Source organism: Hypanus sabinus, chromosome 19 (assembly GCF_030144855.1).
Source record: "Hypanus sabinus isolate sHypSab1 chromosome 19, sHypSab1.hap1, whole genome shotgun sequence".
NCBI lineage: Eukaryota > Metazoa > Chordata > Chondrichthyes > Myliobatiformes > Dasyatidae > Hypanus > Hypanus sabinus.
In genome coordinates, this window is record NC_082724.1 from 16,673,458 (window position 1) to 16,700,813 (window position 27,356).

At 41.6% G+C, this 27,356-nt stretch overlaps 1 protein-coding gene across 1 annotated transcript in view; it reads right to left on the bottom strand.

Annotated features, from left to right (window-relative positions):
- Nucleotide 1: 1 nt before the first annotated feature.
- raf1b (Raf-1 proto-oncogene, serine/threonine kinase b) overlaps nucleotides 2-27,356 on the bottom strand; it is a 91,100-nt gene continuing 63,745 nt past the window's right edge. The window contains exons 11-17 of the mRNA XM_059944071.1: nucleotides 20,959-21,043; nucleotides 18,104-18,280; nucleotides 16,619-16,665; nucleotides 12,765-12,883; nucleotides 10,342-10,473; nucleotides 3,022-3,156; nucleotides 2-142 (exon numbers count right to left, since the gene is read on the bottom strand). Of these exons, the coding sequence (XP_059800054.1) occupies nucleotides 2-142; nucleotides 3,022-3,156; nucleotides 10,342-10,473; nucleotides 12,765-12,883; nucleotides 16,619-16,665; nucleotides 18,104-18,280; nucleotides 20,959-21,043 (836 nt within the window). The remainder of the gene's footprint in view (nucleotides 143-3,021; nucleotides 3,157-10,341; nucleotides 10,474-12,764; nucleotides 12,884-16,618; nucleotides 16,666-18,103; nucleotides 18,281-20,958; nucleotides 21,044-27,356) is intronic.

The window sequence follows — 27,356 nt, forward strand, 5'->3', positions numbered from 1 at the left end:
GTTAGCAAGCAACCAATCTTGTCGATGTTAGGGTTAAAGGATTCAAGTCCTCTGTGTGTGCAGCTCGATGTAGAGAAGGTTCTGAAGCACTGCGATGGATTTTGGGTAATGAATGTTGTAATAATTCAACAGAAGATAAAATCTGTAAAAATGTCAGAACAGAAGGTTAACAGCATCATTTGTTGACACTAGAGATTAAATGCAAACTAGAGCAATATAACCTTGATTACCATCTAGGCAGTAAACAATATAGCAGTATATGCACTGAGTTCTCCAATTTCCAGTAAAGTGCTTTCCCTCTGTTCCTTTTCCCTCTTCCAGATCTACCCAGTCCACAATCACCCTGTCTCTTTCCCCTCCCCCTCCATCATCCACACACTCTTGCCCTACTTTCATCTGCCTGGTCTACCTTTGCCCCCAAATTCCATCCTCAACCTTCCTCTCCTATCAGATTCCTTTGTCACTTGCACCTGCCACCTCCCAGCACCATTTCCACTTTCCCTTCCACCACTCACAAGCTCTTGCTCCTCCCCCTTCCCTTCCTTTTACATTGGTCATCTCCCCTCTACTTTTCAGTCTTGACCTGAAATGTCAACTGTCCATTTCCCTCCATTGATACTGAATTCCAGCTTTGTGTGGGCTGTTACACTCATTTGGTAACCTAGTTGCAAGCATTTTATACAATTTAAACTTAAATAATGACAAATTAGATGAAGTTATAGCCAGAAGTGATCAGTTCTATCAGTCCCCTATGACATAATTATTGCAGACACTCGAGGTACCGCAGGTATAGAGCAACACACACAATGTGCTGGAGGAGCTCAGTAGGCCAAGTGGCATCTATGGATGGAAATAAACAGTTGATGTTTCGGGCTGAAACCCTTCATCGGGACTGGAAAGGGAGGGAGAAGTACAAGGTGGCAGGGGATAGGTGAAACCAGGAGAGGGGAAGGGGTGAAGTAAAGAACTGGGAAGTTGATTGATGGAAGAGATAAAGGAATGGAGAAGGAATAATTTGATAGGAGAGGACAGAAACCCATGGAAGAAAGGGAAGGGGCAGGAGCACCAGAGGAAGGTGATGGGTAGGTAAGAAGAGAAGGGATGAGAGGGAAACAAGAATGGGGAATGGTGAGGGAGAGGAGGGGGGTAACTACCAGAAGTTCAAGAATTGTTGCACATTTGCTTAAGATACCTTTCATGATAGATTAGTAATTGAATAGCCAAGTGGATTAAGGACTTTGAACTAAAGTCCTGAACATACATCGTGTCTGGATGTTGTTAATTGCAAACTAAAGGCAGGTAGTATCTGTTCTAGATGATCACACTCCGAGGCCTTTGGATTATTAAACCCAAGGGACTGCTATAAACCAATAGGAGTCGTGTATACTAAAAGGTTAATTGCATTCATCTGTAAAGCTCTTTTTTTTCCCATTCGCTTTACTTTTAAATCAAGCCAAAGTATTCATTTATAAGAGGATTGGAATAGATTTAGCACAGGTAAAATGTAAAATGGTCAGAGTATCTTGGAGGATCTATTCTAAGCTCAACATACTGATGCAATCACAAAGGTGGTACACCAGCAGTTCTACTTCACTGGGAGATTTGATAACTTTTATAGATTTATCGATGACAACCATTCTGACTGGTTCTATCACAGCCTGTCGTGGAGGCTCCAATGCACAGGACACCGCAGAGGGACGTAGACTCATCCAGTTTCATCATAGGGTGCAATCTTCACCATCATGGATGAAACTCCCAAATTAGAAGTCTAACTACTTCAGTACTGGGCAGAAATTGGAGGAAATAGATTGACGGCTAAAAGTGCATCTGACATGAAGGAGTCTTTTAAAGGCTGGCTGGTTAGAGTTCAGGACCAACGTGTTCCTGCGAGGATGAAAGACAAGGGTAGCAAGGTTCAGGATCTTGGAGGACAAGAGATACTGCAGGTTTAATCAAACAGAGAAAGGAAGCATATAAGTAAGGTTTAGAAAGCTGAAATCAGACAAGGCCCTTGAAAATAAAATAAACAGGAAGAAGTTTAACAAGGAATTATGGGAGCTGAAAAGGGCCATGAAGTGTTCTAGATCAACTGTGACTAAAGAGAATCCCATGGCATTTTATCTGTATATTAGAGCAAGAAGGTAGGTAAGGAAAGAGTTGGCCCTCTCAAGTATAATGGAAGGAATTTGTGAACAGAGCCAGAGGAAATGGGTGAGGTCTTAAGTAATTAACATTAAGTATTTGCCAAAGAGCAGGATATGTTGCTAATCCAGGGAACGAAGAAATTAAAAAGAAATTGTGGGGTGTTTTAAAAAAAAACATTAAGGTGGATGTGCCACTGTCCCAAGTGGAATTTTACCACAGGATACAAAGGGAAGCTAGGGAGGAGATCGCAGAGATATGTGCATTCTCTTTAGCCATGGCATGGTGACGGATGTCTGGACTGCAGCCATGTTGGTCCTTTACTAATGGAATTACGTAGTACAGACACCAACTCGTTTCTGCCAGCCAAGAAGCCTACCTAAGCTATAGTCTCATTGGCCAGAATTTACCAATCAGTATGAATAATTAGATATTATTATCCAATTATTATATAAAAATCGCTGGATAATTTCATCCCCATAATGCTGATGACACTTTCCCATCATTCTTCAGAGTTCTATTATTTTTATTGGGTGTGTGCCTCAGTTGTTGGAATGGAAAATAGTACAACTTTACAACTGAAGATTTTTCCTTGAAACAAAGTTGGGGAAATAACATGAGAATGTAGAAATATACAGTCAGAATGCAGTTATGTTACATGTTAGCTTAAGTAATGTGTTCATAAAATACTGACATTCTTGTCTCTTCAAACAAAGACCTGGTATACACAGATCAGGACAGCCAGTGTTAAAGAAGTTTTACTCTGACCTTTTGGACTCTTATCTCCATTTAATTAATTTGAATACTTGCCTGGAAATAAAAATATGTCTGGGCAGTGAGCATTTACTCAGTATGTCAAAGTAAGTTCTTCTCCCTTACCTGAGGAAAGAGAGGTCTGTCATCCTTGTTCCTGTTTACACAGTTCGCTACAAGTCTCTTCATTGCTTTTGGGCAATTTTTGTAGAGCTTGCTGAGGTCAGGTGTTAAAAACCCTCGGCCCACCATGAAAATAATCTAGATCACAAGGACAAATGTAAATTTTGCTGGCACGTTTTACAAGAGCAGGAATAAATGCAGAACAAGTATTAAAGTGTAAAGAAGATGCTTCATGATAAAATCTTTAAATGAACAGAAGGGTGGAATGTGTGGGGTTGCTCTGGTTTATTTCCACAGTCTAAAGACATTCCAGTTGATAAGCTAACTGGTCACTATAAATTGTCTGTGATTAGACTAGGGTTGAACTGTGGAGGGGGGGGGGGGTGTTGTTGAGGCAGCTCTAAGGACTGTATCTCTAGATAAATTAAACAGAACTAAATTTCAGTTCACCAGTGGAAGTGACACTAAGTGGGAAACAACAAATGGCTTTATTCCAACAGGGTATGGTAGAAGAGCAAACTTTCAGATGGATCACTTCACTAATTAAATGTCAATGAAATAAGACACTCAGTGATCACTAATACATTTCATCATAACTTATAATGTTCATTTGATTATTAAAGCAAGGGGATGATGTAGAAATTATAACTTAACTGAATTAATCCTTCTGCAGTTTAACATGATAAAATGTCATAAGGATAAAGTTCCCACATTAGTGTAACCTGTATCATCTGGAATTCCACGCAGAAGTGTGCAAGGGCAGATTAATTCCAGAGCAATAATGACACTTACCTGGAGTCCAGAACACAAGTCAACAATTTCACGTTAAAGTTTATTGCCATCTGACTGTACATATATACATTCAAATGAAACAATGTTTCTCTGGACCACAGTGCGCCCACAATACATGTATCACACACAGCACATAAAGCAATGTATTGCTGCAAGTAAGTTAATACAGATCCACAACCCCTTATCCGAAAACCGAAGATGTTTTTCGTGGAGTGTGGAGCGTATCGTAACAAGGCTTGTTTGGCGTGCCAACAGCTGACCGTCACTCAGGTGTGACGTGGCAGCACTAGCAGAGGCCGCCAGGCGTCAGTTGTGGCTCAGCGCTCGTACTGGTTACACGTGCATTTGCTGTTCGCTGATATTTTGTGTTCACTGTTGACTTTGTGTTTAATTTCACTGTGAAAATGCCAAAAAGAGCTGCAGATACCCCAATGGGTCACAATGAAAAGAAAAAGGAAGCATCTATCATCAATAATGCAGAAAGTGGAGTTATTGCAGAAGCTTGATCGTAGTGTGTCAGTGTGGTGTCTTATTGAAGAATATGGTGTACGAACTACCACTGCATATGATTTAAAGAAACAGAAAGACAAGTTACTGAAGTTTTTAGTGACAGTGATGACCATAAACTAATAAAAAATTGGAAAACACTTCATAGGGCAAAAAATGAAGATCTTGACCGTGTATTGATTGAGTGGATTAGACAATGAAAAAGTGAACGTATGCCACTGAATGGCATGTTGATCAAGAACTGAACATTGAAGGTGAGTGTCAATATTCAGCGGGTTGGCTGCAGAAATTTAAGAAGCGTCATGGTGTAAAATATCTGAAAATCTGTGGTGAAAAAGCTTCTGTTGATCATGAAGCAGCTGAAAATTACATTGACGAATTTGCCAAGATAATAACTGATGAAAACCTTAGCCCTGAACAAACTTACAATGCTAATGAAACAGCTTTGTACTGGCCTAGAAAAAAATGTTCCTAGAAAAACATTAACAATGGCTGATGAGAGGGCACCAACAGGTTTTAAAGATGTTAAGGGCAGGTTCACTATTCTTGGGTGTGCCAATGCACCAGGCACACTCAAGGTGAAGCTGGCAGTGACTGAAAAAAGCCAACATCCAAGATATCTGAAAGGTGTACGCAATTTACCTGTGATTATGCAAACAAGAAAGCATGGGTAACCCGAGAAATGTTTTCTGACTGGTTCAGTAACCACTTTGTACCAGTGGCACGAGCTCATTGCAGGCAAGCTGGACTGAAAGAAAACTGTAAAATTTTATCGTAATGAGAGACAGATGAGAGACGGAGTACTCAGTGATACAAGGGCCGGAGTAGTGCAGGAGTGGGGACAGGAGCACATCGTTTGAAGCCGTATATTTTTTATGTTTTATTGAATGTTCTTGTTGGAAATAAAATGTACTAGTGTGTTTACGGTCTATAATTATCCCACTATTTCATTTATCAGTATATTACTCTATAAATAAATTGTAATAGTATTTGTAAAAGAGCACGGATTGGGAAAACCTGGAAGTTCTCTCTCCAGCACTTGCTGTTTGAGCATGTACAGAGTTTTTCTTCTTTTGTCATTCTTCCCTAAACAATACAGTATAACAACTATTTACATAGCATTTACATTGTATTAGGTATTATAAGTAATCTAGAGATGATTTAAAGTATACGGGAGGATGTGCGTAGGTCTGGAGCTCCCCCGGGTCCAGGTCCTAAACTCCACCCGCAATAATTATCAAAATAATTCTCAATTTTCTGAAATCCAAAAAATTCTGAATTCCGAAATGCAACTGGCCCCAAGGATAAGGGATGTGGACCTGTAAAACATAATTCAAAGTGCACCTAGTGTGCAGCACAGGTCAACGATAAGCAGCTCGCTGTCCTAGTGACGAGACCTTGGTGGTGGCAGGGTATTCATTAGTCTCACAGTCCGAGGGAAAAAGCTGTTACCCAGTCTGGCAGTCCTGGTCCTGATGTCCCTTTACCTCCTTCCTGACACTAATGGGTCAATGAGATCGTGGGATGGGTGGCGGGGATCCTCGACAATACTTCAGGCCCTTCAAATACAACGCTCCTGGTAAATAGCGGGGGGCGGGAGAGATCCTGGTGATCCTCTCAGCAGTTTTTACTGTCCTCTGCAGGGCCCTGCAGCTTCCATACCACACAATGATGCAACCAGACAGGACACTCTTGATGGTGCTCTGAATGGGGGAGAGGAGTCTCTCAATCTTAGAACGTGTAAACACTGCTGTGCCTACTTGACTAATGAGGTGACGTGGGTCCATTATGTACACACCAAGGGTCTTCATGCTCTTCACTCTCTCCATGGCTGAGCCACTGATGTGCAATAGAGAGTGGTCGACCTGCACCCTCCTGAAGTCCACAATCATCTCTTTTGTCTTGTCCACGTGGAGACTAAAGTTGTTGTTCTCACACCATTTGACAAGTCTCTCAACTTCCTCGCCGTATGCCGACTCATGATTGTTGCTGATGAGGCCAACCACTCTTGTATCATCGGCGAACTTGATGACGTGGTTTGAGCTGGACCTGACAGAGCAGTCGTGAGTCAGCAGCAGCAGACTGAGCATACAAGACTGGGAGCTTGAGATGTTGCTGCCAATTTGGTCTGACTGGGATCTTTTTATAAAGAAGTTCAAGATCCAGTTACAGAAAGGGACGTTGAGTCTAAATGTATGAACCACAACAAGGTGTATGAGGCACTGTTTTCTCGATGGGACAGGACGGAGTGCAGGGCCGAGCCTTTGGCATCATCAGTGGACTGGTTAGAGTGGCAGACAAACTGGAAAGGGTCTAATGTAACTGGAAGGTGGGATTTAATACGATTCATTACCAGCCGCTCATGATCCTTGAGGTCACTGCAATGGGCAGTAATCTTTTTAGACCATAAGTGATAGGAGCAGAATTAGGCCATTCAGCCCATTTTGTCTGCTCCACCATTTCATCGTGGCTGATTCATTTTGCCATTCAAACCCATTCTTCTGCTTTCTCTCCATTGTCTTTCATGCCCTGATTGATGAAGAAACTATCAACTTCTGCCTTAAACATGCCCAATGACCTGGAATCCAGAGCCAATAGTGGCAACAAACTGCACAATTGTGGCTAAAGAAATGCTCATTCTACCAAAATGTATTACCATACTTTTTCCGATACTGTATTCCATCTGCCACTTCTTTGCCATTCTCCTAATCTGTCCAAGCCTTTCTGTAGCCTCCTCGATTCCTCAGTACTACCTGCCCCTCTATTTATCGTTGTATCGTCCACAAATTTGTCCAAAAGCCAATTTCATCATCCAAATCATTGGCATACAATGTAAAAAGCAGTCACAGCACTGACCCCTGCAGAACATCACCAATCACTGTCAGCCAATCAGAAAAGGCTCCCTCATTCCCACTCCTTGCCTCCTGCCAATCAGCCATTCCTCTATCCATGCCTGTATCTTTCCTGTAATACCATGGGATCTTATCTTGATATCATCTGTGGTAACTTGTCAAAGGCCTCCTGAAAATCAAGTACACAACATCCACTGATTCCCCTTTGTCGATCCTGCTTGTTATTTCCTCACCGAATTACAACAGGTGTGCTCTGTGATGGGAAGCCTTTACCTGTGATAGACCGAGTTTTGTAGGATTTTCCGTTCAAGGGCATTGGCGTTTCCATACCAGACTGTGATGCAGCCAGTGAGTATACTCTCCGCCACATGTCTACAGAAAATTGTCAGAGTGTTAGGCGTCATGCAAAAACTTCGCAAACTCCTGAGAAAGAGGAGTTGCTCCTTGCTTTCTTCGAAATTGCACTTGCGTGCTGGGCCCAGGCCAGATCCTCTGAAATACCAGCACTGAGGAATTTAAAGTTGCTGACCCTCTCCACCTCTGATCCTCCGATGAGGACTGGCTCATGGACCTCTGGTTTCCTCCTCCTGAAGTCAATAATCAGCTCCTTGGTCTTGCTGACATTGAGCAAGAGGTTGTTGTGTCACCACTCAGCTTCCAAAGCACCTTCTACCGAGTAACAGCAATTCCACTCACTTCTGCCCTCTGACACTCTCAAACTTCCACCGTAGTGCTACCGCCTTCTACAGTGAAGAAAGATGCAAAGTTCTTATTTAGTTCTTCCACCATTTCCCTGTCTTCCATTACTACCTCTCGAGTGTCATTTTCTAGCATCTCTTTGAAACCAAGTCGTTCTCTTAGGCACCAGAATGATGGTGGCTGTCTTGAAGCTTACAGGGACAGTGAAGATATTGAAGATGTCCAAGAGGACCTCTTTTAGCTGGGTTGCACAATCCCTCAGCACCTGACCAGGTACATTGGCTGGCTTTGCAGCTTGGGCGGGCTTACTCCGGCTAGGATCCTCCTCTCTGCAGCTGCGACCAGACAGGGTGCCTATTCCTCGTGGGGGAGAGTGGGGATTTCCCTTGATGTCGCATCACTCATTGTGTCAAATCGTGCACAGAAGGCATTCAGCCCATCAGGAAAGGAGGTGTCGCAGTCATTGGCGCACAGGGTGAACTTGTAATCTCTCACTTTGCCTTCCTGATGCCACGTGAGAATGCGACTCTTGCTTACCTTCGCACCGGCCCATCCTCGATCTGACAGCAGCGTCCCGATCCCTAAGCAGTGCACGGACCTCTGCAGTCAGCCATGCTTTCCATTTGCCCTGGCAGTGTAGTGTTTAATCACAGTAACATCTTCAATGCATTTTAGTACATAGCCAGTCACCGGTCCCACACATTCATCAACGTTGGGTGATGATCGTAAGTAGCTGACTCCCTGAATATGCTCCAGTCCGTGCTTTTGAAACGGTCCCACAACGCTGGGGTGGCACCTTCTGGCCTGGTGCTGATCTCCCTGTCAACTGGTTTGGCTTGTTTAACCAGTGGTCTGTATGCAGGGGTGTGGTCTGAGGTGAGGGCAGGGGCAGCATTGTAGGCTGCACAGACGTTGGCAGACACCAGGTCCAATATCTTCTCTCCTCTGGTTGTGAAGTTGGCATGCTGGACTGATTTCAAGCTGGCATGGTTGAAGTCAGTCGCAACAATGAAGACACTATTGGGGTAAGAGGGTGAAAGGTCGCAAAATGTGCCCCAGAGCCCCTGCAGTGCTTCCCCAGCATGTGAGGGGGTGGGGGCGGGTTTGATGTTAACAGTAATGATCACAATGGCAGTGAACACCCTGGGTAAATAGAAGGGCCCGCACTTCACCATTAAAAACTCTGCAATGAACAGTGGGTCATTACTACTGAGGTGCTCACGCACAAGTTCTTACTGATGGAGACACACAGACCACCTCCACGGGTCTTGTGGGAGGTCGCAGCATTTCTGTCCGCCCGAAAGGAGATCAGGCCTTCTAGCTCGAAGGCCGAGTCTGGAGATGTGTCCTGAAGCCTTGTTTCTGTCAGGACGAATGCACAACAGTCATTCATTTCCTACCGGTTCAAACGCAGACGCAGGTAATCCAGCTTATTCTCGACCGGACGCTAGCGAGTAGAATCACCGGGAACGTGGGCCTGCAGGTATGCTTAGAATAGTTCTGCGACTTTGCACAACACTTCCGACATAGTGGCGCAGAGCAGGGCCTGATTCGTGCATTAAGCCATAACTGCACAGCACTTTCATCATCCCGCTCACTAGCAAGGCAGATTTGCAGATTGTAGTCTTCCTTATGATCAGCTGTATTTTTCAATTGTAGAAAAGACGAACAAGATAAGAAATTTCACCACTGATTAGAGCCAGAGGCGCCATTGCGACTATGCGGGCTGCCATCTTGTGACGTACAGTAACAGCATTAAAGGTTACGGGGAGAAGGCAGGAGAATGTGGTTGAGATCAGCCACAATCGAATGGCCAGAGCAGGCTCGATGGGCCGAATGATCTAATTCTACTCCTATGTCTTGTATATTGCAATTATGTCATTACAAAACTGTGGTCTGGAAATCAACGTACTTCACAACACCATGAAATTAAATGTGTGAAGCAGATGAATTTCCATGGGATAAAATGCCAGATGCATTCCTAAACCATGATTTGAGGATTATCGGCATCTTTTCTCAGCCTGTACAGATTAAGTGGTTTCAATCAGAGCAGCATTTGTCTACAATTGACCTCAATGCCCGTGTACAGTTCCCGGACCTTTTATGAAATCAGGGTCAGTTCTCCACCATCTGTAGTTCACACATGTAAAGAAAACCACCTGCAGGCTTTTGGCACCACCAAAACTGTACAGCCTCAGCATAAAAGACACAAAATCTATAGCAAATGTACCACAAAATGGAGGTGGTTGTCCCACAGAGAGGAGGAAAAAAGTGAATATTATTAACAAACAAAGCACTCTGCATCTTCCCAGTATGCATTATCATTACCAGCACTGCAGGACTTGTTACTCTCTCCCAGTAACACGAGACAACAGGCAGAGAAAGGCCCATCAGGAACAGAGGGAGTGTGGCATATTTATACTCGTTTCTAGTTTCAAACACTGAAGGTGTTTTGAAAAAATGGCTGTCTTACCTGATCTCGGTTGTTTATGTGTGAGTACGGTAGCTCTCCTGTCATTAGTTCAAACAGCACAATGCCATACGAATAGACATCCGACTGAAAACTGAACGGATTAACTTCCTCCATTCGGATGACCTCTGGTGCCTAGAAATGGGTCCACATCATAAATTATACGAGCAGAGGCTGGACCACACACACTTGCTCTTTAATTATTAAAAAAAAAATCAAGTTATAGAAAATACAAAAATTCCAAAAACCCTTTCACATGAATTGTACAAAAATCATGAAACTGTGGACGGATTTGGAACCATTAAAAGACAAGTCCTATCTTTTCGAAGTGAGGAAGGGTGATCGACTACCGATGAACTGAGCTCCTTTCTCATTTGAACAAAAGGAAAGGGGCTACAAATACTAAGAACTGAACACAACTTGAAGTATTATGGAAAGGAGTTCATGATTTAATCAGTCAATGTGACAGAGACTTCCACATTCCTAAATTATCTGTTCTAGTTAACTTCTCTTTACAGATTATTGACAGGTTTGTTCTTGCTCGTCTCCTTTCTGGAGGAAAGCCCAGTACCTTTCCCGAGTGCTTCATCTGTGCAATCATCTTTTCTGAATGGTTCTCCACAGAGCCCTGATATCACTTTTCTGTGGAATGACCTACAGCATACCTTCAGTCAGTACTCCAAATGCCAACCAACCAAGGTCAGATATAAACTTAAAATAAGTTTAATCAAATTTTAATAACTTTACTGCTTTGTTAGTATGTGTTAGAGATCAATTTTCAGTTGCTTATGGTAAATGCCCAATGTTATCTAGAATTCAGTTCCATTTTGGGTACATAACAAAAGCAACCCCAGACAGATCTCTGTACCCATTTCTCTAAAATTTAATCACAGTACTCGCAAGCTATGTGGGCTTATCAATTTGCAAAACTTAAAGCAATGTATGTCAAATCTTACAGCTCCAATACCCCATTTAGTTACTTACCTCCTGAGAAATAAGCAGCCTCCTTATGCCTCCTATCAAAATGAAACATTTCATACTTTTTAGAAGAGTAGAAGGCTACTTGCACGGTATTCCTAAAGATGTCTACATTATTCCATTTGAAGGGAATGTGGATAAAAGGAGAATGAAAGAATCTGGACATGATAGCTCAATGGTTTAATCTGCTTTCATTGTCCCACTTTAGAATCAATTGCACTCTTTCTAATGCATTTTCTACATTTGTTTACACCATAAATCAGCTTTTTAGAACATTAAATAAACCAACATCAGAATTGCTTATGGATAGCAATAAAAAGTGTCAAATAGCAAAAAAACAATTCGCCTGACCACGGCATGTTCCATTTCTGCACAGTCACATCTCAACTACCAACAATTTTTCCAAGTTTTGACACTAATGTCAATGTGTACCTTAACAATAAAAGATATCTGAAAATAATTCCGAGAAAAAAAAACATTTAATAAGACAGAAGCTAAATGCAATACCCTGCACTAACTTTTCACAGTCAAATGCAGCAATGCGCAAGGAACCCCTGAATGAATTTTCATCTTGTCAAGGCTGAACACAAGGCCAGAAGGCAGGGGTCCTGCTTTCTTGCCTATTTGCCAATAGCCTAACTGGACCAGATGCTGATTAATGTTACAGACAAGTAGGTTCAAAATGGAAAATGATTCAATTCTGCTGCAGAGGTACATTCTCGGATGCACTGGAACACATCCTCAGTGATGTAACCTGGGGTCATCTGGTGTTTCGGGTCTTTCAAAATCAGACACTCTTGCCCAGGCAACCCAGCCTGGGTTGATCAGGCCCTGGCTTGTGTCCGAGCAGCCCTGGTCCAGAGTTCACACTTCTTGACCCATAGCCACCCGGAGGCTACAGATTGAGAGGTGACAAGACTGAAGCTGATATCTGGTGCAGGTTATTTGGGGGAAGAGGGCGATTAATAAATTAATTTGGAGACTACACTTGGTTTTATTTCCAGTTATTCCACTACAGAGAGTCAGACATCAGAAGAAAAAAGAGAATAATAAAGAATTCATTCAGATATTTTCACTAATAACTTGTAAACATTCAAGATTATAACTACAGAAGTTTAATGCTAAGTTTGAAGAACAGTTCAGTAGAAGGTTGTTTGGCTAGTACTTAGGAATTGCCCTAAGATCACAAGTAGAACATTTTAGAATGTATTAATTATGTATTATTAACAAGAGACAATTAGAATTTTATTGCTTAATAGCCAACTATTTGAAGCAAAGGAGTCTTTCATGTCTAAATTAAAGGGGCTGCATTAAAGTACCTGATGGTAAGATCTGTTTGACATATCCTTTGAATAAGAATCATGCCTCTTTAACAGGTGTAAAGTCATACTTAATTTAATTAACATAATTAAGCTAGCGATCAAACAACCAAGCTACTAAATCCTCACCATCCAAAGAATAGATCCTGTTGGCTGCCCTACTTGTTGAGAGCCGCTCCATCGCGATTTCACAGTTGCTAAACCAAAATCTCCGATCTTCACAGTGAGGCCTTCGTGAAGAAATATATCTGAGCACCCATTAAGGATAATGTTTCTCAATAGAGGAAGATTACTGCTTTAAAAAAAGTTAATTCAAATCTAAATACTAAGAAATAGTTAAGGTTTTCCTACTAACTACACAGCATAAACTATTATAATTTCCACAAGATACATGAAGCTTTTAATATGATCTTTTATATAAGCTTTTAATATTATATAAGTTGGATTTTGAAAACTTTGCCTTTGTCCTTCATTAAAATTTAGTCCAAAATAAATTGATGTTTTGCATGTGCACCTTAGATAGAACATTAATTGGAGAGATTAATTTCAAGACATAAGAAATGATAATCACAACAATGTTAAATCCACTTTGTCCATCGAGTCCATTCTTGCCAATAAAAAAGGGCTTCAGATTAACCCCAGCCAGTTATTTATATTAACTCACATTTCCTTTCAACACAGGGAGCCATTTTGTCCATTTGAGTCCTGTGATGACTCTTAAAGAATTCCCATTCCCCTTACCATTCTCCCTCACCTGCCCATGAAATTCACAAATAGGAAATGACAACAATACCAAACATTTCTACATGACCCTCCCAGGTACCTTGCTCAAGGTGCTTCAATTACCTTCTAATATGGTAAAGTCAACTATCCTTTTTCAAAACCCTTTAAGGCGTACGGTGTATCGGCCTTCATCAACCGTGGGATTGAGTTTAGCAGCCGAGAGGCAATGTTGCAACTATATTGAACCCAGCTCAGACCCCACTTGGAGTACTGTGCTCAGTTCTGGTCGCCTCACTGCAGGAAGGATGCGGAAGCCATAGAAAGGGTACAGAGGAGATTTACAAGGATGTTGCCTGGATTGGGGAGCGTGCCTTAATGAGAATAGGTTGAGTGAACTTGGCCTTTTCTCCCTGGAGCGACGGGGGATGAGAGGTGATCTGATAGAGGTGTACAAGATGATGAGGCATTGATGGTGTGGATAGTCAGAGGCTTTTTCTCGGGGCTGAAATGGCTAGCATGAGAGGGCACAGTTTTACAGTGCTTGGAAGTAGGTACAGAGGAAATGTCAGGGGTAAGTTTTTTTTTAAAAACGCAGAGAGTGGCGAGTGTGTGGAATGGGCTGACGGCGGCGGCGGTGGAGGCGGAAACAAAATGGTATTTTAAGGTAGGTACACGGAGCTTAGAAAAAATAGAGGGCTATGGGTAACCTTAGGTATTTTCTGAAGTAAGTACATGTGCGGCACAGCATCGTGCACCAAAGGGCCTGTATTGTGCTGTAGGTTTTCTATGTTTCTCCTGATGAACCTAATCTATGCTGCCTAGTTATTGATCCCTGATAACCGCATCAATATTAGCACGAATATCCCCAAAACTTTACTTGTATGTTTCATCAGTCATTGTCCTTATTGTAACCAACCTCTCTGTAGTCTCACAACAACTGAAGGGGTTTCTGAAGTGTTGAGGTCTCCTCTGGAACTAGGGATCTGCAATCAAGTCTGAGATGAGCGAAAGGGTGTCGTGTCAGCCTAGAGTCAGAGAAGTACACCATAGACCCAGGCCCTTCAGCCCATCTGGTCTGTGGCAAACCATTTAAACTGCCCACTCCCATCGAGCATCACATAGCTCTCCGTACCCCTACTGTCCATGTACCTATCCAAACATTGAAATCGAACTTGCATGCAACACTTGTGTTTGGCAGCTCATTCCACACTTTCATGACCTTCTGAGTGAAGATTCCCCTCACGTTACCCTTACACTTTTCACCTTTCACCCCTAACCCATGACCTCTCGGTTTACATTTTAGAATTCAGTGGGAAAAGCCTGCTTGCATTTACTCTATCTATACTCCTCATAGTATGTATTCATGACAGAGATTTTTAGATTTTTAAATACGGAAGAAATCAAGGGATATATAGGATGGCTAGTGGAGGAAAGTGGTGACGATGAAAAATATCAGTTTATGACATTATTGCTTGGTGCAGCAAACATTTGGTGGTGAATGCTTACATCTGCTTTTATTCCTCATTACTTATGTTACAATCATTCCACTTATTCACTGTCTACCTCCCCATCAGAAATGCACTTTCACCTCCCCAAGGCTGTGTTTCAGCACTCTCTTCATGGACGTTCGCTCAGAAGCCCAGATTGAGACCATTATGCAGCTTCAAGGCACCACTCCAGGAGCTGCATCCCAATAAAAGAATAAATATTCTATCTGGAAGGGGAATGGAATGATTTACTCTGATGTCCAAGCCAATATTTATCCTTCAAGCAACATAGTCTGGTCATTATCACGACGGTGTCTGCCAGGAGCACATTAGCTGCAGCTTTTTCTATAATATAGCCATGACCACATTTCACAAGTATTTCGATGCTTACACAGTACTTGAGATCACCCCAAAGTTAACACTAAAACAAAACATTCATGGAAGTCCATGCTAGTTTCACTCCAGAAGACTAATTCTAAAACCCAAATCAGTTGACATCGTTTCACCTATTGCCCTGAGGAGGGGAAACCCTTCCCCACTGTATCCTTACCAACCTGCGGGCGTTAAGTGATCAGGAACGGAGATACAGCAGCAACGGTTGGAGTTTCTGGGAATAATTCCAGGATCGGCTCCTCCCAAAGAAGCAGCAGCATTCTAAAAGGGCGATGAGGCAACCATAGCTGACAAGGGAAACAAAGATAGTGCAAAGGCCATGGAGAAGAGATGGCAAATAATATAGCACAAACTAGTGGATGCTGGTGGATTGGGAAAAGACAACCAAATTCAGCAATAAAGGAAAAGATTAGGGTAATATAACAGAGGATACCAAAAGGTGTTTTTTTTTCAGATATATAAACAGTAAAAGAGTAGGCAAGAGTGGACGACTGGAAAATGATACTGGAGAAGTAATAATAGGGGACAAACAGCAGATGAGCCGAAGTAAGTCGAATCAGTCTTCACCAGCAGCATATTCAAGTGTCAGGGGGCAGAAGTGAGTGTAGTTGCTATTTCTGACTCCAAGGTTTGAAAGTAGATAAGTCATATGTACAATGCCTGAAATACATCTTATGGAAATGTTTGTTTGATGATGAACTTCAATAAAAATAAATTACAAAAAAGAAAGAACGTAGATAAGTCACCTGGGCCAGATGGATTCTGTAAAAGGTAGTTGAAGAGATTGTGGAGGCATCTTTCAAGAATCACTCAAATCTGGAATGGTTCTGGAGGATTGGAGAATGCAATTGTTCTGAAAAGGGAGGGAGGCAAAAGGCAGGAGGCTGTAGGTCAATTAGCATGACTTCAGTTGTTGGCAAGATGTTTGAGTCTATTATTGAGGATGAGAGTACTTCATGGGGAGAAGGTAGGAGAATGAGGTTGAGAGGGACAATAAATCAGCCAAGATCAATGGGCCAAATGGCCTAATTCTGCTCTACGTTTTGTGGTCTAATGGGGGGAAATCTAACAGCACAGAGTTCCTATGTAACATCACAGGATCTAGGCACACAACAAAGTCGATATGGTTTTCAGAATCAGGGTCTCCCTGGTGGTTAAGTGAGAAGATATATCAGTGTGAAAGCAGCAGATGGCAGGGACCTTGAGTAAGGCTTGGGCTGCAAACAAAATAAACTGACCCATGTGGCTGGGGATACAAATTCCATTTCTTTTAGTAAGCCTGAGATGGGAAAACTCGTACTTGGCAACGGCCTTTACTTCTGTTCTCTATCATCTTGCTGCAGCACCAAATGTTAAAGATCATATAGAAAAAAAGGATACTGTTTGACTTCATGTCTCTGTGGATAATATTCTTTGCGTGTAAATAACTGTCAAAAAAGAAAGCAAACCACAATCAGGTTATTCTGTTCAACTCCCAGGGTGTTTCTTTTCTTTCTAAAACGTAATTGATCAAATTCCAAATTTGTCTTTCATATTAATCGTTACAGAAGTGCAGATAATATATCTGAACATGTATGCCCTGACTAAATGGCTGAAATAAGTTATTACATACAAAATGCTGGAGAAAATCAGCAGTTCAGGCATCATCTATTCATTTCCTTAAATACTGCCTGCCCTGCTGAGTTCCTCAGCATTTTGGGAGTGTTATTTCTCTCTGCGCCTTGTGGCGTACTGGGCCGCAACCAGGCCGTTTCCTTAGCAGTTTGTCTGTTTTTTACAAGACCGAGTTGCTAGCTCAACGCTCAACCCAGCACAATGGAAAGAGTGTAAGGAGCTGGCTGGATTCGAACCCAGGAGCACTCAGCTCCAAGCGCAGTGCAGATGCTGCTACACACCAGCCGGCATTTTGCATGCGTTTCTTAGGACTTCCAGCATCCACAGACTTTCTTGAGCTTACGTTTTTTTTTTGTATTTGCACAGTTTGTCTTCTTTTGCACATTGGTTGCGTCAGTGTTTATATAGTTTTTCATTCATACTATTGTGTTTATTTGGTCTACTGTGAATGCCTGCAAGAAAATAAATCTCAGGGTAGTATATGGTGACATATAGTACATACTTGGACAATAAATTTACTTAGTTAATCATTCTCGATTGAAGTTCAAATTTAATCTGTGCTAAATGAGCTTCCACTGGGCAGCATTCTTTCCAGACAAGTAATTTCCTTGGTAGAATGCCTACCATGGACACTTATAAATCCCCTTTTCCTGTATTGCAGGACTTATGAAATTATGCCATCTTCTCATCCTTTGCCTCATCATCTCTTAAGTTCTCCTGCATTATAAGTTGCCAGAAAAAAAAACTTGGGTCGTAGGTGAATCCAGCGCTTTAACAGTTAAAGTGACTGAACTGGGCACCGTTCTTTACTCCCCTGCTGCTTTCCAGACTACAAGCTTCAGCTTGACACAAGAATAGCTCACCAATTTCCACCTGTCCATGTCAAGTGCCTCCATGTTACATACACTTGACTCTTTGACAGCACAACCTGATGTACTGGGAACTTGGAGCAGCTCTGTATTTTGCAACTTATACATTTTTTTTTTGTATTGTTGCCCCCAGTAATCTGTGTTTATCTCATATTTTTTCCCTTCAGCTTATCTCTCCATAACTGCCCCAAACTGTTGTACATTTTATCTCGTAGCAGCCCCGAGATAATTCCTTTGTACACACACGGACACGACTCTCCCTCCCCTTTTTGACAAAGGGTTTTCGTTGTGTTTGTTTTCACTTACACCACTGTGAACTTGATACTCTAATCTGTAGTCACACTACTGAAATACAAAGGTGATTTTACAAAGCAGCACTCACTCCATCCCTTGAGCTGCCTGACGAGCAATGTCAATCAGTTGAAACATCTCCAGCTTGACCTCCTGGACGTGCAAGTGCTGGTAGAGGCTGCTGCCTTCACACCACTGGGTGACAATGGCCAGGTTAAACTTCGTCATGTAGCCCATGAACAGTAAGATGTTTACATGCCGTGTTTTCCTGTATCAAATAAAACAGATTACATCAGAAAGGAACAAAACAACAATTTAACAGGAAATATACAATTTTAATCTTTCTTTTTGCCAAGTTCCCACCACTCACTGTCCATTAAGGATTACTGTTTGCCAGGTTCAATAGATGAGGAAGCCCCTGCACTTCACTCAGATTATAAAACTTACACGTAAACTTGGTTTCCTTCAAATACACACACATTTGTACTTCCTTTTGGGAGGTTTTTAAAACTTGGGCCAAGAATTTGCTACTCTAACCAACAAATCCAACACTAACTCAAGATAACATCAGCTAAACCAATGCAGACACTGAAACTGCAACAGCCTTTCTAACTATTGACCTGACTGAGAAAAGCAAGCCGTCAGTACCTTTTAAGAGTTTGCAAAGTACGTTTAACGTTTAAGTACATCTCAAAGCGTATCAGAAATACAATTCACCTACAACAGCACTTCGCCAGATCTGATAGAAAGAGAATTTATTCCACAAGTTTATTCAAAAACAATCCTTTAAAACAGAGCCTTAAAGGAGAATTTCAGGTTGAAGAGTTTATGGAAGGAATATACAGTCATAAACGGAATGGGATTCTGATTTGAAGGCTTCATAATACCGCAGATACTAATTTAGCACCATTGTTTCCTCAGCCGAGCTCCTCCACAATGGCAAAATGAAGGAATTTTAGACACTAGAATATTTTGACTAAAAGCATGGGGGGAGGAGAGAGAAAAATGGGACAGGACTAAGTGACAGGAAGTTATACAGCACAGAAATAGGCCTTTCAGCACAAAACTTCATCCATCATAAAATTTAACAATGCTAGAACCAGAATCAGGTTTAATATCACTGGCATATGCCGTGAATTTTGTTGTTTTGTAGTGCCAGTGCGTTACAATGCATAATAGTAAAAAAAAAATCTGAATTACACTAAGTACATATTAAAAAATTCAAATTAAATAAGTGCAAAAATTGCCCATTCATAAATCTGATGGTGGAGGGGAAGAAGCTGTTCCTGAATCACTGAGCGTGTTTCTTCAGGCTCCTGTGCCTTCACCTTGATGGTAGCCATGAGGAGAGGGCACGTCCTGGGTGATGGGGGTTTTTAAAATGATAAATGCTGCTTTCTGAGGCGTCACCTTTTGAAGGTGCCCTGAATGCCAGAGAGGGTGGTGCCCACGATGGAGCTGGCTGAGATTACAACTCTCTGCAGCTCGTTCCGATCCTGTGCAGAGACCCCTCCGTACCAGACGATGATGCAGCCAGATAGAAGGCATCCTACAGTTCCCATTCCCTGCATTTGGCCTGTGCCCCTCTATTCTTTTCCTTTCCAAGCACCTATTCAATTGTTTTTTAAATGCTGTGCTTGTAGTTTCCTCTATCCACATGTCTGGCAATTTGTTCCATACAACAACCAATCCATGTGTGAATAGCACATCTCCTTTACAGATTTCACTTCTTTAAAGCCTTTGTCCTCTAGATGCAGATACCTATCTCCTTGGAAAAATACTGTGATTATCCTATCTCAGCCTTTCATATCTTTATAAACTTCTATGACGTCCCCTTTCAGCCTTCTACATTCCAGCAAAAATAATCTCAGTTTATCCAATCTCACTCTTGAATTAAAGCCCCCCCCCACCCACCAATCCAGCCAATAATCCAAGTCAATCTCTTCTGCTCTGTTTCTAGCACCACCACATCTTTTGTAAGGTGTGCCAACCAGATCTGCACTCAATAACCTGCACCAGAACTGTGGCTCAACAAGTCCTTTGTGCAAAAGCAACATGACATCCTGGCTCCTGTACCCATTATTCCTGCCAACAAAGGCAAGCAGACTTTGTGACCTTTGTCACTGCCCTCTTCAGCTCTGACCCCATTTTCCAGGAGCTACGGATTTGTAACCCTGGGTCCCTCAGTACATCAACACTTCTAATGTCTCATCTACTTGCTGCATATATCTTGCCAATATTAGACACCGTGACATAGGAGGAAAGCAAGGTGATCTGGAAAAGCATTTGAAATGCCAGTGGTAATTCTTTAGCCTTGCACCGCACCCTCCTTTATATTACAATATTCCTCCATTTCCAACCTGTAATGCATTTTTTGAATTAATTCACTTCAGCACTGGCATACATCCCATCAGATGTCAAGACATTAAACTCTACACTCCCTAGATAACCCCTTTCTCCCAAGATATCAATTAAAACCAACTACTTCAAGTGAGCTTCTGGTTATTTGTTTTAACGTAGCCTTTAGCGGCTTAAGAGTGCTCGAGATCATTTTATTATACTGAAGGCCTCATGTAAATGCACGGTTTGATTGTGATGGTGGTTTTTGTGGCAATTCAGTTAGCTCATCCTCAGTTCAACTTCCCCACTACTAAAGCGGAGGCCCCGAAATGTTTCCCAATTACCTTGTCCAAAATCATTAAACAGTATTCTTACTTCAATCTTGCAAACTATGTCACTTAATATAATTATCACTCACCTGTAATATTAGTGATGTTTTGAACAAATGACCATGTTCCTTCTTGTACTAGTTCAAGGAAAACCATTCAACACTGCCAATATCCCCAAGGTACCAATGACCCAAAAGTGTAGCCTCTGTTTCTGGCAATAGTGTTTAAATGGAATGTTGCCCAAGAACTCAGCTGTAAATGTCTACATTTTTTTTACCTCAGGACCTGAACTTCATTCCGAAAAGCCTGGAGTTGCTCCGGTGTTGGATCAGTCACCTTTAGAATCTTCACAGCTACATCACCTGAAATGTCAAAATCACAGTCAGTCACGCAATTGAAGAGACTGCTATGGTCTGTGTCTTGTGGCTCCCCTTTCATACAAATTCTTGATGTGCAGTACATCAGGAGTTACTCATAAATATTAGGCCATAATTAGATGGGCCGAAGGGCCTTTCTCTGAGCTGTAGAGTTCTAGACTCTCCACTGACATACCAAATTAGTGCTTCTGACATACTTAGGAACACATCAACATAACATTTAGTAAGGCAGCTACATCCTTGACTGAGGTTAAAAAACAATTACTGGCAATAAGCAGATAATGTATATTTTAAACAACAGGTTTAAAATGTTATTTAATCTAAGGTTATAACTATTAAACCTAGTGCAGCTACACATTGTTCCATAATCAAAAAGCTGCTTTACAAAGTCAATGGCATCATTAAGAGAAAGCGCATTGTAAAACAAATAAATGCAGACTATACAAATTAACTTTGGTTCAATACACTTCATTCAATTAACATCTTGTTATTAAAATCTCCTACAAACTCCTTTAATGAAAAAAATAATAAAGTGGAGAACTGGTATTAATTTTTTTAAATCGTTAGACTTTGTACTTGCTTGCCATATGGGGAAGCACGGTAGCGTAGAGGTTAGCACAATGCTTTACAGTATCAACGACACGGGTTCAATTCCCCTCACTGCCTGTAAGGAGCTTGTACGTTCTCCCCATAACCGTGCGGGTTTCCTCCCACAGTCCAAAGAATTACCAGTTGGTAGGTTAATCAGTCAGTGTAAATTGTGCCATGATTAGGCTGGAGTTAAATTGGAGGATTCTGGGTGGCGCAGATCAAAGTTCTGCACTGTCTCTCTCACACAAGCACTGCACTCCAAAAAGAAAAAAAATCACTAATATGGCGAAAGGAGTGCTAGGTATGCAACATAAAGAATCTGAAACAGAGTCTGTAATTATTTCTTTAAACCATCCTATCATTTGAATCTTCAAGGACAGGAAAAGTTATTTAAAAATATATCCTTCTTAGCACCTTCCAGAAGCTCCTCTGTTTTAGACCCCTTGAGAGATGTCAGCAAATCATCAGAGAACCACCTCAAACATTCTTATTCTTTGGACTGCTGTGGTATTTTCTGTGCCAAGTCCAAAATAAAGAATTGCTGATCTTAACATAACATTAGAAACACTTTTTCCTCCTTTTTTTTTTAAAACAACTTTGTTATTGCAGAGGGCAGACTTCGGCAGAAAACAAATATCTTTCCTGCAGCCATTGTTCGTTGATTATGTGCTGTGTTGGATGACAAAGGCAATCGCGGACTTTCCATCACTTAGTCAATAGAGCAACTAATAAAAATATTAAAACATCACTGCAACATCAGCAGAAACTGCTGATAGAAAACAAGGTGTAGAGAAAAGGCACAGCTACCACAATTTGCTATCTTTCCTCTGTGAAAATAAAAGCATCTCTGTTCTTGCTTATTTGGACACAAAACCAAAACGTTGTTATCAGTGGCTTGACACAATTTTGCAAGTTGCACTTTGACTCTGCACTGAACGTGAAGTTCAGTGAAGGAGTGCTGATTTGGGCTAACTGCCCAGTGCTTGCGGAGGGAGACGGTGTCCGAAGAGGCAGCAGAAATGTTTTCCTGTATATTTAATATTTCTATATAGGGCTCTGGTGAAACCACAACTGGACTATCATGTACATTTCGGGTAAGTCTAACTGAGAACTCCTGCGTGTAACAGGACGAGTGCAAAAAGAGTTCAAACAAACTTCTCCACAGGAGATTAAGCATAAAGGGACTTTATATTCCAGAGTTTAAAAACAAGACGAATGATTATCTCATCAAAACATGCAAAATTCTTGCAGGGCTAGACAAGTTCGATGCAAAGTTGATATTTCCCTTGCGTGGTGGCAAACCCGGAACAATTGTCACTGCCTGCAACCCCACAGTACTTGCATGACGTCCCCCTGCTCCAATAAAGCTTTTTCCAAAGGTCGATTCCTTTATTGGCAATTAGCACACACATGATCTTGAAGAGATGCAACTTCAGCGTAGCCACTTGCAAGCTAACCGCAGTTGAACATTACGGAGCGTTATTCAGTGGTCAGCAAAAAAGATACAACTGCCGAGCCCAAGCTACAAACAAAGCACGAATTCGTAACTTATTCCCTTCACTCTAACTGATGTGACTAGTTAACAGAATAAACGAGGAACTCAGAATACAAAGCAGGTAAGAGAATAGGTGCATAGTTCCTGCACCCTGGACGGGCAGTCTGGAATCAGGGATCACGCTCTCAAAATACGGTCGTTCAAGATGATGAAAGGTAGGAATTTCTTTATCTGGATGACAATGAATCTTTAGATTCCAAAGAGCGCCAAGAAGGCTGTGGAATATGAGTTGCTGAGCAAGTTCAAGAGATCAATAATTATAATATTAAGTTATTCATGTCATACGTGGTAAGCGGAGAACTGTGATGCTCAGATAAAAGGTAAGTCATGATCGTAAATGGCAAGGTAGGCCCGGGGGAATGTCCTATTCTTGATTCTTTTACCTTTGTTTTCAAGAGAATCCTGATAATAAAACTATTCTAAATTGTCTTCACTATTGCACTAGTGTGCTGCCATCTGCATCATCATCATCAACGTCAACCACAATTAATTATCCAGGCTATTCTAATAGCCTCCCAAACCAAACAGCTTCACCACAAGTAGTACAAAGGCAACAGGAACACCGCCCTCTGCAAGTTAACCCCAGATCACACATCATCTTTTACCCGCTTGGTGACGCAATAATATCAGCCCCGGACTCAGGAGCGAAGGTTCCCAAGTTCGAATCCAAGTCAGGCTGAGCGTCGAGCTAGTAACTCGGCCTCGTAAAAACTAGAATAGCTTGCTACGGAAGCACCGTCATGACGGTGCCCCGATGACTCCGCTGCCGAGTTAAGGGCTATTCTTCTCTTCACACACCATCTTTACTGTCAAAACATTAAACTAATTCAAAGGGAATGGAGGTTTAACTTGGGTGTTTACATTAAATGGGACGCGGAAGCATGACCACTTATGCAGTTCATGTATTTATACATACAACTTGTAATGAATTATTCAGACAAACAAGAATACAAGGATGATTTCACACACACACACACACACATATTCAGATTATTCAAACAGTCCTTAAATATAAAATATACAACACTTAACACAGTTCCTTTGTCATCCCGAGTTCATTCCTACAACTCCCTGGTGGAGAACACTGTTCACCTGCAGATAAGTGGTAGCTCATAAAGGTGCTTCAACACCACTTTCTCAAGGGCAATTACACTGTAGTAGGGAATAAATCTTGCTCTTTTCACTGATGCATTCGTACCAAAAATGAATTTTTTAAAAATATTTTAAAAGTTATTCCTTCATCTTATTAATTCAAAGAATCATTAAACTTTTTCAAGACTTTTAAAAATCGTCCTCATTGTTTGTTAAATAGATTTTTTTTTTAACCCTTGTATCTCAGTTTGCAATTTTTAAAAAATAATTTAGGAAGTTTTAAAAAGCTTGCCAGCCAAATATTTTGGATTAAATTTGTGTTGGGGGGGAGGGGGGGGGTTTAGTTTGCCAATTTTGTTTCCTCATTTGTCACGTGTGCCCTGCTGCCCTGATGAACGAAATCAGCACAGCCACCTCGTGTAGATAGTGGACTGCCTTCACACAGTGCTTTCAATAAACTGCATCTCCAAATGTTCACTTTCATTGTTGTATACAAGATGATAGAGAAGACAATGGAGAGAACTGGTCGTAGGATTCATCCCGGTGGGGGACCGCGAATCGATGGAGCAAGGTGCCGGGGACCGGTGAATGTGACTTTTGGAAGAGTTGAGCTCCAACTCGTGCACATTTGACTGTTTAATTGTAATGGGCCCTTCCTGTTTTTTTTTTCTTTACTAACCCTTCAGCTAAGTTAAGATTCACAAATATAATTCCTTTAATCATATGCAGTGTTATTTCTTGGCACTGAGTTGCAACAGGGTAGAAAATCACACGGCATCCACACAAACTGGAGCTTAGGGTGGGAGAGCCAGTCCCAATCTCATAGGTTTGGGGGGGAAATCACAGTGTATATTCCCTAGACTTACACAGCCCAAGGAAACTGGGGGGGGGGGGGGGGGTGGTTTCCAAAGGTTAGCTCTTTCCCAGGCAAAGGGTGGTTGAAATGTTTTACACACCAAACCAGACTCAAGACCTCTCTGTCAATCTGTGCTCAATTTTTCTCTGCAGCGGTAAGGGAATGTGATTATGGGGTACTGTCTTCCATCACTCATAACGTGTGACATGAATGACCACTTCATTTGTCTTTTGGAAAGTCACCTCACACTGCTTTGTCCATTACCAATTCTTCCATATCTGTCCTAATTAGTTTGGGGGGTGAAGCACAGCAGCCAGGTTTGGCAAGAACCTGTTATAGTAATTGACAAATCCTAAAATGGACCACAACTGTGACACAACCTTTGGTCATGGGGTGCTTGGATTTCTCAGCACACTCATATAATCTTTGTGAGTCATAGTCTGACCACAGTAAGTGATGCTTGGAGCCCATAATCTTCTCATCTTTTTAACACTGTCTTGAGATTTTGCAGATGTCCCTTATTATCCTTACTGGTAACAATGCTACCAAGGTAACACTGAGTGGCTGGGCAGCCTTGCAGCTCCTGGTCCATGGCTTTCTGCCAGAGAACAGGTGCACAGGCTACTCCCAAAAATAAGCTATGAGGAGTGATTGATAAGTTTGTGGCCTAAGATAGAAGGAGTCAATTTTAGAAAACCTAGCACTTTTAGTTTTTCAACATAGTCCCCTCCTACATTTACACACTTAGTCCAGCAGTCATAGAGCATACGGATCTTGGACCTCCAGACAGTGTCCACAACATGGGTGATTGATAAGTTCGTGGCCCAAGGTAGAAGGAGATGTTATACAGCTCTTATGCACATGCAGATCAACTCTTTGAGTTTGAAGTTAATAACATCTCCTTGAACCTTAGGCCACGAACTTATCAATCACCCATCTGTAGACACTTTCTGGAGGTCCAAGATCCATATGCTCCACGACCGCTGGAGTAAGTGAGTAAATGTAGGAGGGACTATGAAAACTAAATGTGCTAGGTTTTCTAAAATTGACTCCTTCTACCTTAGGCCACAAACTTATCCATCACCCCTTGTATTATAGTGATAAAGCCATTTGTGAGTGCTTATAGTGAGAAAAATTTTGGGCTCTTCCACCATCTCCATCTGAAAGTAGGGCTCAGCAAAGTCCATTTTGCTGAAGTGTTTCCCTCCAGAAAGGTTTGCAAAGATATCCTCTATCCTGGGCAGAGGGTATTGTTCTAAGTTGAGTACTGGGTTGATGGTGACCTTAAAATCACCACAGATCCTGACAGACCCATCCTTTGTGACTATTAGGACTACTAACATTGCCCATGGGCTCCACTCAACCTTGGAAAGAATTCTTCAGTCTTCATGTGATCTCGTTCACTGTCTACTTTATCACTGATGGTATAAGGAAACAGATGGGCTTTGGAAAGCTTCAGTGTGGCATTTTCATTTATCACTTCCAGTGCTATCACTGAACACTGCTGTGGCATCATCCAGTAACTTTCTTAATTCACTTTGAGTTGACTCTATTGCAAGGGGTGTGTATGCAAATAACAGATGGATCTCCAGTCAAGTTGTAGTTGCTTCAGCCAATCATGCCTTCCCCCCTATAATCCTGTTTTCACCACATACAGACCCAATGTGGCTTGCTGGCTGTAGTCCTTCACTATTACGAATGTCATTTCCACAGGAGGTTTAAAGGTGAATCTTGCAGAAAATGCAACAAAGTAGGAGACATACAAAGAGAATGCTGGGTATTCAAAAATAAATGGACTGCACATTGAAGAGAAAAAGGTTAAAAAGACAATTTGCCATTTAAAAAACAGAGCACTAATCTGCATGCTGTTGACGAAACATTTGCTGAGAGTGATATGGGACTGTGTAGTCTTGAGATTTACTGTGTGAAAACTAACAAGAGACGATCAATATGGCTTACACAAGAAGTGAACAGCAAATTAATTAAAATGGAATTGGACACTGGCTCAGCTGTTTCGGTCATTCCGCCAAATGAGTTTGAACGGCATTTCAAAGATACTGAAATTAAGTTTGCAGATAGTCATCTAGGAACTTGTACTGGAGAAAAGATAACTCCTGTGGAAATGACATTCATAATAGTAATAATTATTTATAATTATTTTAATTATGGTAATTGAGACCCGGCGCTCACGGTTTATGAAACCG